The 12,588-nt window shown below is 40.3% G+C and overlaps 1 protein-coding gene across 1 annotated transcript in view; it reads left to right on the forward strand.

The window, feature by feature from the left end:
* Positions 1 to 7,027: 7,027 nt before the first annotated feature.
* C9 (complement C9) overlaps positions 7,028 to 12,588 on the forward strand; it is a 51,916-nt gene continuing 46,355 nt past the window's right edge. The window contains exon 1 of the mRNA XM_082621956.1: positions 7,028 to 7,146. Coding sequence (XP_082478082.1) covers positions 7,070 to 7,146 — 77 coding nt within the window. The 5' untranslated portion in view covers positions 7,028 to 7,069. The remainder of the gene's footprint in view (positions 7,147 to 12,588) is intronic.

The following is a 12,588-nucleotide window of genomic DNA, read 5'->3' on the forward strand; positions in this document are numbered from 1 at the left end:
ATAAGCTTTAAGAGGCTCAGTTTTCATAAATATAAATAGATGAATCTTCAACAACATTGATATTTAGTAAATGAAAAGTCACACAGACAAGGTATAAGAACATAAATGGTTCTGAGAGAAAATAGTACCTAATGTTTAAAGATAAGATATGTTCCCTGGCCTATAAAAGCTAGGAACTCATTACTAAATCTTTTCATAAAACTGTTTTATAGCATGTAAAAATTCCCACTATAACTAATGCACTTCTGTTTTCAAAATAAATAGGATTTTTGTTATCGTGCCTTGGGCAGTCATCAATAATCATACCATATCACATGACTACAGCTCATAGCCTCCCTACCTGTTACCACTACTCTTTTTTTTTTATTCCAACAGAAAGTCACAAAAATTATAATCATCCTCATCAGTTCACTCAGTCCCATGTAATTAATTTTTTTCATCTTGATCTTTTGTTAGCACTTTTATGAATTCATCAGTTTTCCATTAGAGTTCTGAAAATGCTTATTCATTCAGTTCAGCAGTATAGTCAGTTACCTGAAACCTGTGCTTGTCAGAGGCTTTTCCACGAATTCCTTGAAGATAAAACCCTTTTATAGGAACATTTTTGCAAAAGCATCAGAGTACACCAAGAACTGTCTGTAAATGACAAAAGACTTAAAAATGACCATGGTTAAAGATTTGATGAAAATTCATAATAATGCAATTGACAAGGAAATTTAGTTATTTCTGAGCTATACATTTTAAAGTAATAACTAGAATTATGACTTATAACATTATACCAGAACATATAAGATTTTTAGAAATTTCATGTAATGTCTGAAACATTTATATTAACATATTTCCACACAAATAACCCGAAGAAAGTTTAGTATTAGTTGTTTTTTTTGTTGTTTGTTTGTTTTATTTATACTGCAGGTTCTTATTAGTCATCAATTTTATACACATCAGTGTATACATGTCAATCCCAATCAGCAGGCGGATTCTTAACCACTGTGCCACCAGGGAGGTCCAGGAGGCTTCAATGTTAGTACAACTTAATTTGAACTCAAAGGGATGTGCCATTTCAGTTAAAAGGATCCTGAGGGGAGGACTGTGAAACTCCTGAGTAATTACTTGCTAAAGGGCTTTGAGATTCTTCATTTTAAGGACGTTGCAATTCTTCATTGCAGGCACAATGCTGCCAGATTTGAAAAGCAAGAGTAGTGGCTTCAGGGATGGTCCACAGAAATCGTGGAATAATACCACCAAACATCTACCCAGCATGTACCACAGGCAGACACTCTTTTGAGAGTGTAACAATGAACAATTTAATTTCATATTAACTCTATGAGGTGGGCTGCTACTACCACCAGCATTTTATAGAAGAGGACACTGAGGCACAAAGAACTTGAGTCACTGTCCAAAGTCATACAGCTAGTGGCCAGAGTGGAATTCCAACCCAGGCTCCAGTGTCCTTGCGCTTAACCTCAAGTTAACCGCTTATCCACTTCACTGCCTCCAAAAACTGGTACCATTGCCTCTAGGCTGGCATACCTTACATTCACCCAGATTGTATTCTCCCCACAGTACTTCTCTCCTCTTATACTTCCTATAACCAATATGCTTACCATAAAATTCAATCCCCTGTTATATTTAGCTGGGTTTACATATCTTTAACTAATAAGTCTGTATATATTTTGGTCCTCAAATGCCAGTTTCTTTCTATCAGAGTCCCAAGTTCCAGAAGCCAAATATACCTGAACCAAGTGAAATCAACCAATCATTCAGTAACTGTAAAATAAGTATGAAGTAACTGCTTAACATTTCATACACTGTCAGAATTTTAATGCAATAAAAGACAAAGATGATTTTGAGATATAGAAACAGAAAAACAAGGCAGGTGGTGACTCATTAACGAAATAAGGAATATAAAAAGAGCTTCCTTGACAGGGACAGGGAAAGAATTACACATCTGATTTTAGACATGGCAAGTTCAACTTATCATGGATAAATTAAGATCCACCTGGAGATTTCTTAGAAGTACTCAAAGATTGTTAAGCTGGAAAGTAACGCAATAAGCTTTACATTTTTGAAAATTATCACTTCTAGATATCTATACTTTCAAAACAAGAACTCAGAAGATGTTGGGAAAGGAACTTCAACAGACCACCCTTTGAGACTTCTGGTTCTAAATGATAGGTTTACTCTTAAAGCGTAGGTAAGAAAAGTAAGTAGAGATTGAGAAGTGAAGAAGGCAGAGGACAGACCCCCCTGGGGAATAGTACAATTTGCATGATGGACAAGGGGGAAGAGCCAACAATTGAGAAGCAGAAGAACAGGAAATGTTGTATCACAAAAGCCAATGGAACAGAGAATTTTAAAGCATAAGAGCAGCCAGTAGGGTCAAATGTCTCTATGAGACAAAGATAGGGCCAAAAAATGTACCTCCAATTTAGCAGTAAGGAGGTCTTCAGTGGAATAAAAGGCAGGCTGCAATAAGTTGAAGGTAAAGGAAGAACCATGTGGTAAAAGAAGAAAATTGATACAGACTGCAAAAGTTTGGCTAGCAAGGGTGGTAGCAATGAGAAAAAAAATCAAAGAATTCAGTAGAACTCTATAAAGATAAAAAAGACTTGAGCATATTCACAAGGCTAAGGAGAAGAAATTGATCAAAATGAAGAAATGGAAGATATAAGGGACAGGACAGCTAATACAGCAGAATCCGGGCAAGTCAAGAGGTAACTATAGAGCACCAGATTTTCCTAAATAAAAGCAAGCCTCCCCTTCCTCTGAGATTTGATTGAGATGCATGGAAGTTGACATGACAGGCACGCACTGGAAGACAAAGTGTTTCTGAATTTCTTGGTAGAGCAAGAGGTGAAGGAGCCTTTAAGAGAAATGGGGAAAGAATCTGTCCAAAGTCCAATGAGTAAACAAAGATGTGTCCAACTCGATTTAGGCAAAGCAGCAGAAAACTGAACTGGCAGGACTGATGCCAGGATGAGAGTTTGGAGACGGTGGTCCAAGGGATGGAAGAGGTGCGAGGGGGTTGAGCTTGTGAGAAGGGCCCATTAATGGGCAGGGGATCCACACAGAGGAGGAAAGGAAAAGAGGCCAGCAAGAGGGTGTTAATCTGGGGGGAAATGGAGAAATCAAGGAGCTGGATGTCTGAGTAAAGCCAAAGAAAGGGGATGTTGAGAGTATTATAAGAGTGAGGTAGCTGGAAGAATTGGAAATTGTGGTCAGAGAAGAGATCATTGACATTCTCAAGGTAAAGCCATGACAGGTGTTGGGATGAAGCTGAGTATGGCAGTGGGCTGAATGGCATTAAGACAAATATTGATAGAACTGATGAAATCAAGGCAGTGAGTATGGTGCCTTTAAGAATACTGAAATAACTAAAGTAAAGGCTAAGGTGTGAGTGGAGAGGGAGATTCTAACGTGATGTCAAAGCCTTCCATGAAGGTAGGCGGTCAAGAGTGTTGGTAAACAGAAAGATAGGAGGTGACAGAGCCAGACTTTGTGAACTTCAAAAGAGGAAGGGACTGTGTGGAATCTTCCCTTAAAATGAAGTGCTGTAATGCAGTCAGGTGGTTCCCAAGGAGCTCCATGTGATTGTAAACAGATCTGAGCCACAGGAATCCTCGTTACTGTAAAGGGATAGCCAGACTTACATCACCCCATTAAGCTTCACAGTAGCCCCAAAACCACTCGATAGAGAAATTCTTTCCCCTTTCTTGTAAAAGAGCTCAGCTGAGAATATTGTACTGAACAGGCACAGAACCAGCAGTGAAGAGAGCTGGAATCTGATGCTGCCTCTGCCTCTGACTGTGTGACCTTGGATGTGTCACTTACCTGTCCTGGACATCACTTTCCCCACCTGTATTCATTCATTCATCTATTAATGCATATAACTTGCAATATCTATTGAAGCTTAATATGTGCTAGGCACAATCCTAGATGTTAAGGACCTAGCAGCAAGGAAAACACACCTAAAACCAAGGGGTCTACAGTTGACAGTCATCTCCAAGTTCTCCCTCTTCAATGATTCTAATTATCTACAGCAAGTGCATGTGCTGTAAGTAAAAGCACAACAAGTTCATAGCATTGTAAGACACATGGTGGGACTCAGCTAGAAGCCTATATGGAATGAGACAACTGTTCCCAACTTGAAATCTCTGGACCCTAAAAGGGAGTCCATGAAATTACTAATAATAAACTTTCAAAGAACTGATTCTACCACTTTAAAAGAACCAAATGGAAATTTTGCTCAATGCATTTATATCACCTCAGTAAAAATTCAGGGTTTCTGCCTGATAGGCACACATTCTAATGTCCACGTGTGCATGCCTCTGCTTTAAAAATGGGGAAAAGTATTATTATTGTGAGCTAAATATAATTTAACCTCGCAAAGTTCCCAAGCAAATTGAAACCAGTGGGAATTTTTTTTTTTAATTTCAAAAGGTCCCTGAGTGGTGAAAACTTTGAAAACCCTCAACAGAGTGGGAAACCCTGGAATTAGAGTTTGAAGACATGGTTTATTCAAATCTCACCTCTGCCATTTCTTTACATGTCACCTTGGCTGTTGTTTCTCTGAGCTTCATCTGTAAGACTAGACTGAAAGCTTACCTTTTATGGAGTTGAGAGGATTTAGTGAGGAATTTTATAGTTTCATGTTGTTTCACATTACATAATTAGAATGGTAACAACAGAACTGATGGACAAGCCTGAGATTCACCAAGTTCAAATTCCAGCTACTCACCACTGGGGGTGGGTGATGCTGGACAAATGATGTCATCTCAGTGCACCTTAGTTTCCTCAACTGTAAAATGGGTTACCTTGAGGATTACATGAGAATACGCATATATAACCTGGCATATTACAGAAATTCCATAAACATTTATTCATTCTGTTCTTTGGAAGCCATTAAGTATTACACAAATTAAAAATGTTATCATTTTCACTTCTGTAGTCTTCATTTCCCTGAAATAAACACAAACCTCATTTCAAAACATGTTCTATACGTGATAGATGTTAAGGGCAAAGAAGAGTTAAAAGTGCTACAAAAATGTAAGACATACTATATTTTTATAATAATTATTATTATAGTATATTATTATTATACTTTACTGCTTCCATTACTTCGCTACATTACATTTTGCCTGAGCCATGGAGAAAAAAATAAATATAACTTCTATGGAGCAATTCAACATTCAAACCAGTCAGCTAAGAAACCCCCCTATACTCCATTCCCAGCCTCCAGTGAGTCAGTCTCCAAGGAGAGAGGTGATTTTTCAATCTTCAGTTACATCTAATTGTGAAGTCAATTATCATGAAGTCTAATCAATTAGCATTAAGTCTAATTAGCATAAAGCATCATTGTACCCTGCCTGCTTCCAAGTCCTTCTTTCCATACATATCCTGGCAGAGTTCAGAGAGGCCATGTAAGAGAGAGGGTTCAGCATTCCTCCATTATATCTGACAGATTCCTACCATATCTGGATACAGCCCACTTGTCATTTGCAAAGATTCCCAAGAAGTGTCTTGTTGCATAGATTTATTCATCAATGTAATTATAAGTGTTGCCGCACACATTCGAATCACCTTATTACTTGGCAACTCTGCACGACCTACATATCGACCATGAAAATTGTCTACACAGCAGACTCAGGAACTGATGAAATAAGTCCCATCAGAGAGCTCTAGTCCTGCATTAAAAAAGAAAAAGAGGGCTTCCCTGGTAGCGCAGTGGTTGGGGGGTCCGCCTGCCGATGCAGGGGACGTGGGTTCATGCCCCGGTCTGGGAAGATCCCATATGCCACAGAGCGGCTGGGCCCGTGAGCCATGGCCGCTGAACCTGCATGTCCGGAGCCTGTGCTCCGCAACGGGAGAGGCCACAACAGTGAGAGGCCCGCATACCGCAAAAAAAAAAAAAAAAAAAAAAAAAGAGGTAGGCAGTACTGGAAAAACTAGCTCTATATCTGTTATCTCCTCAACCCTACCCTCTGTTTTGCTGGTCTTTGTATGTGCTAATGGTTGGAAATTGCCTATTTTTGATTAATGAATACTTATGAAGTCCCCTTAAGTGTTAACGAATTTTAAAAAATCAATAACATACCGCATCTCATGTATTTTTTCTCAAGGTAGTCATTTGAATTCTCGATCTTGACCACACATTCGAATGACCCAGCAAGCTTTAAAAAATACTGATGCAGGGCCCCATCCCAGATCAATAATTAGTATCAGGTGGGAGTGGGCAGGCACCAGTGTTTTTTCACAAGTCCCCAAGTCATTCTATTGTGCAACCAGTGTTTTAAAAACTGCTGTGATGTCCCCATTTTCCAGTAATTCCAAAATATCCTGCCCTTTCCACAAATCCTGAAGAACATAAAAGTGAGGGGGAAAAAATTCTTTCCGATGGGTTAGAGCAAATTCTTCCATCTCAGACTCTATCTTGCTGACAGGTGTGTTTCTGAGATAAAGAGACCGTATCCTTCTGGAAGATATTGGAAAGGCCTTAGGGAGGGTACCTGGATTCTTCCAAATGATCCACTATACCTGTTACAAAAAGCCAGGTTTGTAAATGTATTTTACACTTTGCCCATGTGGAAATAAGCCACACAGCTCATCCTCAGATTGGAACATCTACGTCTGTGCCTCCATTTCTGGTCGGTGCAATTCTTTTACTAACTTTGAGTCTCTGCCTCTATGAGAATCATCCACAGACCTTTTTTTTCCCAAATTACACAGTCCCTTATCACCCCTTCCAGAGTCTCCCAAAATGAAAACCACTGGAGTTTTCTGTTTCCTTGTTTTTTTTTTTTTTCAACACAGTACTGCTGCTAATCTCAGCCGTCAAGCATTCACAGGCCCCTTGCCTGAATATACAATTGATAAGTATATTCTTGGCCAAAACAGTAAGCCCAAATTATGAAATGACTCTCCTCTGATTGGACTTTGGCACCCAGGAAGCCCAATCTGACAAAAGTCCTAAGCAAAAACAAACACTAATTGTTCCCCAGTCCTTTGCAAATAAATATCTTCCAGGAACCATCTGGCCATTCCACTCGGAGCTGCCTAGCTAGAGCAGATGTCTACCAGCCGGAGGTTCGCCTTTGCAATATGCATTTTAGAAATAGGTCTCCTGAGAGCGGGGCCCACTCCCAGGTGAGTCACTTTTCCCTTTGTCTCTGGAATTTCCCTGTAGGCTTCGATATTTCAGAGTTTGCTTTAGTAGCAGAGCAGCAAAGCAGGTAAAACATTTTCACGCACATGGAGACATAGAGTCCCAGAATTTAAACTTTGAAAAAGGGTGAGAAAAAGCCTGAGTGTGTCTTTCAGAGTCTTCTGAGGATACCTGCTGTTGTTTCCAGTGATTTCTTTTAAACAAGGTATTCAAGTGTGAAGGCTGAGATAGTCTTCAAATACTGGACTTAGGAAACAAAGTTGGTTTTTACTAGAGTATAATAAACCTGGGTATATCAGTATCTAAGGTCTGAGAAGTTTAAATTTAAGGCAATAAATCTTCCTCTCACTCTGCCTCAGTGTCTAACACCCTTTTAGCTATTGGTTACATCCTCCTTTTCCCCACATCAGGCAAAGGTTAAGCATTTTGCTTCTCCTCCGTGACATCCCAAGTTGTATCCAGAGGCACACATTTTGTCCTTAGGTTTAGGGTGGTATTTTCTTCCATTCAAGAAGAATCACCATGGTGCAGACCTGTTGGCCAGGCTTCCAGGAAAGACAATTTCTCTTCTCATGCTCTGATCCTAATTGGGAACATGAAGCCCACGCCAAGCCCATCCAGGAAATAAACCAACCAGACAAGATGTGCTCACTGACCGTCTACACTGTACCCAGAGTGGCTGGAGAACACACAGCCCTGTGTCATCTGATACAGCATGATCTCATCCGGTGATGGTATTAAAATATTCTGGCCTTTGACAATATAGCTGGGGGAAATTATCTACCCAAACACTGTCCCTCTGCCTGATGTGACTGTGACCTGTATCCAATTTCCCTTTGGTCATTTGACTCTCGGTTTCACCAAATTCTGTTTTGGACGCTAATGTCCATCTCAAGCACATTTTTGCCAGCCTCCCAGCTGCAGTGGAGGCTGCCATTCCACCTGGATCCCACCAGGCACGTGGTTTGCTCACAGGGTTGCCTCTTCTAGGAGGGGCACACAGAGACACTCTTCGGACCAGCCAGGGCTTGGGTGAAGTGCTCCGCCAGGGTTTCCTTCATCCCATTGCTTCTTCTTCCCACATTATTTAAGAAGCATTGTTCTATTCAGAAAATATTTGCATTTACTGGGCATCAGGTACAAAGGGGATTTGGGAAGGCAGTTACTACAAGTGGCTTTAGCCCTCTTGTACTTACCCTGACCCTTTCTTAAGTTAAAAAAGTAATTTAAACAACCCGCATTCCTGGATTGTGACTCCTGCTCATCAGAAAATGAGAGGCCATGAGGAAGGCTTCCGCTGCTTTGAAGTTTGGACCCCCTGGGTCCTGGCCACACTCATCTGTTTCAGGGAGGACCAGGAAGCCCCCTTGGCTGCCCCCCAGCTCTGAGCAGCTGCACCTCTGGCTGGGATTTGGTTGCAATCACTCTCACTGCCATGCCCTCGGGAGTTTGGTAGGGTTGTCCCGCTCCAAACACTCTGTTCTCTGCCCTTTGATACAGCGTTGAGGTCAAACAGAGTGTTCAGACCAGCCATGAAGCAAGGCACACAGTTCAGCCAAAGAACTGAGGTTTGCAAATGATTTTAAGATACAGATTTGATCAGGATGAAGCATTCCTCTGGAACCAGCCTTCCCAAGCTCAGGTTGAGGTGCCAATACTTACTTACCAACTGTATAAATCTGGGCAACCTCTACGAACTGTTACTCAACATCTCTGTACCTTGGTTTCTTCATCTGTAAGATGGTGATTGTATTCATTTCCTAGTACCACAAACTGGGTGTCTTCAAAGAACGGAAATTTTTTGTCTCACAGTTCTGGAGGCTACAAGTCTGAAATCAAGGTGTCAGCAGGGCCATGCTTGCTCTGAAATTCTGGGGGGGATCCTTCCTAGCTTCTGGTGGTGGCCAGCAATCTTTCACATTCCTAGGCTTGCAGCTACATCATTCTGATCTCTGCTTCTGTTATCACATGGCCATGCTCACATCCTCTCCTGTCTGTGCATGTCTGTCTGGCTCCAGATTTCCCCTTTTCAGAAGGACACCAGTCATACTGGATTACGGTCCACCGTAATGAGCTCATTTTAACTTGATGACCTCTGTAAAGACCCTCTTTCCAAATAAAGTCACAAACTGAGGTACAGGGTACAGAACTTCAACATATCTTTTTGAGAGAACACAATTCAGCCCATAACAGTGACGATAGTCCCTACCTAATAAGGTTCTACGTGAACATTAAATCTTTATACATGTTATACACTTACAACATCTGCGCCTGGCACACTGTAAGAACTCAATAAGTGTGAAGTATTCCTTAAAATAATAACCTTGCTATTCCTTTCACTTTGATATGCTTTCTGGTTTAGGAGAGGAGGGGATGGAATTACAGCTAGCCTTCATGGGAGAGCACATGGCCGCAAACATTGTATCTTAAGCCATTGCTACAGTGAGCTATTGCAACTGCTGAACAGTTGGGGATTTCCAACAATCACCTGTTTGCAAACACAAGCATGCCCATGAGACTAGGTCATGAGGGGACATCATCTCTTATGTCTCTCAAGGTAGAATAGAAATGTGAAAAAACAAAAACAAAAACAAACCCTGTACAAGTAGAATAGCAGTTTATAATATAGGTTCCAGAGTCAGGCAGTTGGGTTTGAGTTTGAGGTCCACAATTTACTAGCTGTGTGACCCTAAGCAAATTCCTTAACTTCTCTAAACCTGTTCCTAGCACCTGCACAATAGGAAGAAAAATGTGACCTGCTGTGAAATCCCCGAGATAATAAATGCAATGTGCTTGGCACAGTGACAGGCAAGCTGGCTGTGAGTATAGCTATCCTTAGTTTCTTCCTTTTCATTTGTAAATAACAGAATATTTACCTGGTTCAAGAGTCAAAAAATATAACAAGTATACATTGAGAAGTCTTGATTTCCTACTCCTAGCTTTTCATGAGATTTGTGTTATATGTAAAGTACTTAGATCACTCCCTGTCTCCCACCTCACACTTTCCCCACAGGGAATCACCTTTATTAATTTCCTGTATCTTTCCAGTATGTCTTTATGTGGATTAAAGCATGGAGCTAACTATAATCTTACTCTTCCCCTTTCTTTCATAAAAGGTATCATATCATATATACTATCTTGTACTTTGCTTTTCTTCTTTTTACTTTGCAATATATCCTTGAGACCTTCCTGTATCAGTAGAAAAAAGGAACTTCCTCCTTCTCCTCACAAATGATTAATTTTCCATTTTCTGGATATACAGTTCAGATAACCTCTTTTATTAATGAACATTTGGGTTGTTTCCAGTTTTGTATTATAAGCCATGTTGCAATGGATATCCTTATTCACATATCATTTTGCAAATGGATAATTGTACCTAAGGATTAATTCCAAGAAGTGATATAACTGGATCAAAAGGTATCGGCTTCAAGCTTCTGCTGAAATTTCCCCACAGTCCCGTGGGTGGGTATTATTTTACACTTTCACCAGTAGAGTGTAAAAGTGCTTGTCTCCCCAAAGCTTTGCCAATGGGAGCTCTAGGCCAACAGCTTGATATTTGCCAATCTCATAGGTAAAAAATGGTATCTTTGAATAGTTTTAATTTGCCTTTCTCTTAATCAGGTTACACATCTTGTCATAGGTTTAAAGGCTATATGTATTTTGGGGGGCAGTGAACTATCTATATTCTTTGTCCATTTTCCTATTGAGTCTCTTGTCTTTCACTTAGAGATTTCTATGATGACTTAGTGTATTCGTCCTTTTTCTCTGGTATAAATTACAAACATCTTTCCCAGTTTGTCATTCATCTTTTGGCTGCATATGTGGGTGTTTATAGTTGTCATAGTTATTTTATTCTTCATCTTTCTAATAGTTAAGGAATTCTAGACTGGGAGTTAGAAATCCAGAGAGTGCTGAGTAGGTCACCTCTGGAGAGAAACTGCCTGGGCTTGAATCCCAACTCTGCCACCAAGTAGCTGCTGTGTAACCCGAGAAAAATTACTCACCATTTCTGTGGCTTAGTTTCTCATCTTTCAAGAATGATAATACTAGTAGAAGATATCTCATAGCGCTGATGTAAAAAGTTAAATGAGATAATGAATATAAAAGTTTAGAAGAGAACCTGACATAAACTAAGCACTCAGAAATGTTAGAAATTATCATTCAATTTATTTTAATTAAACTTAACAATCAGGAAAAATACCCAAACACTCATTAAAGTTGGGAATAACTATTAAATTGAAAATGTCCAGGGAATTCCCTGGCTGTCCCATGGTTAGGACTCCATGCTTTCACTGTGGAGGGCATGGGGCTTGATCCCTGGTTGGGAAACTAAGATCCCACAAGCCACACGGTGTGGCCAAAAAAAAAAAAAAAAAGCAGAATTGAAAATATCCAAAATGTCAGTTTTTTTCTCCTTCTTTGGTTGTATCTATCTGTGTTCTTAATATCCATATTTAATGTAAGTTAACGGATATTTGTTTATGATTGGCCAAGTATGGTCTTTTTTATTCACCCGTTTAATACAGGAAATATTTATTGTTTGCAACGTGGGCTGGACATTGCTTTGGGAGCTGTAGTGTAATACAAAGCATGTTATTACCAAAGGTCTCTGCCCTCAGTGAGCTTACAGACTAGTGGGGAATATCAACAAGTAAATGGCAATTGCATTCATCCAAGTTCTCTGAGTGAGGCCTGTGATGCTAAGGGCAACATGCTCCCCTGAGCCTAACCACTCACTTGTACACTGGCTTCATCTGCTCCAGCCTCATCAAGGACTTTGCTCTTTTAATTCCGCCCCCTCTCCTGCATTATCAGTATCTCCCTTTGTACCAAATCATTCCCATCAGCTTGCAGACATGTTGTAACATTTCCTTTAAATGTTGGCTCAGTCCTCAGACTTATTCAACACAGCCACTCACTTCCAGCCTCACGGTATGAAATATCGCTTAATTTCTGACATCTCTCAAATTTATATCTATGATGCTGATCTCTTTCCTGAGCCCAGTGTCCAATTACTCAGTCAGCATCTCTTCTTGAAAATGTAACAAGCATCCCAAACTTAACATGTCCAGAACATACCTATTGATTTCTCTACCCATCCTCATCCAACCTGCACTACTACTCATCAAGCTGCTCACGTAAAAACCTGGGAACCATACTTGACTCCTCTATTCATGTCATTGCCACATGCAGTGTAACTGTAGGTCCTGTTGGCCTTACCTCGAAAACGTGTCCCAAATCTACCCACTTCTCCCTGTCTCCACTGTGACCATTTTAGCCCAAATCACTATCCTTTCTGCCCTGCATCCACTCTTGTCCACTCCCCAATAGTCAATTCTCCACCCCAAAACCAGGGAAAGCTTTTGAAAATGTAAATCTGAGTGTTACTGTTGCTCTCATATTCCTCTAAGGATTCCCATCAA

The sequence above is a fragment of the Mesoplodon mirus genome, assembly GCF_964341445.2.
Source record: "Mesoplodon mirus genome assembly, chromosome: 5".
Taxonomy (NCBI): domain Eukaryota; kingdom Metazoa; phylum Chordata; class Mammalia; order Artiodactyla; family Ziphiidae; genus Mesoplodon; species Mesoplodon mirus.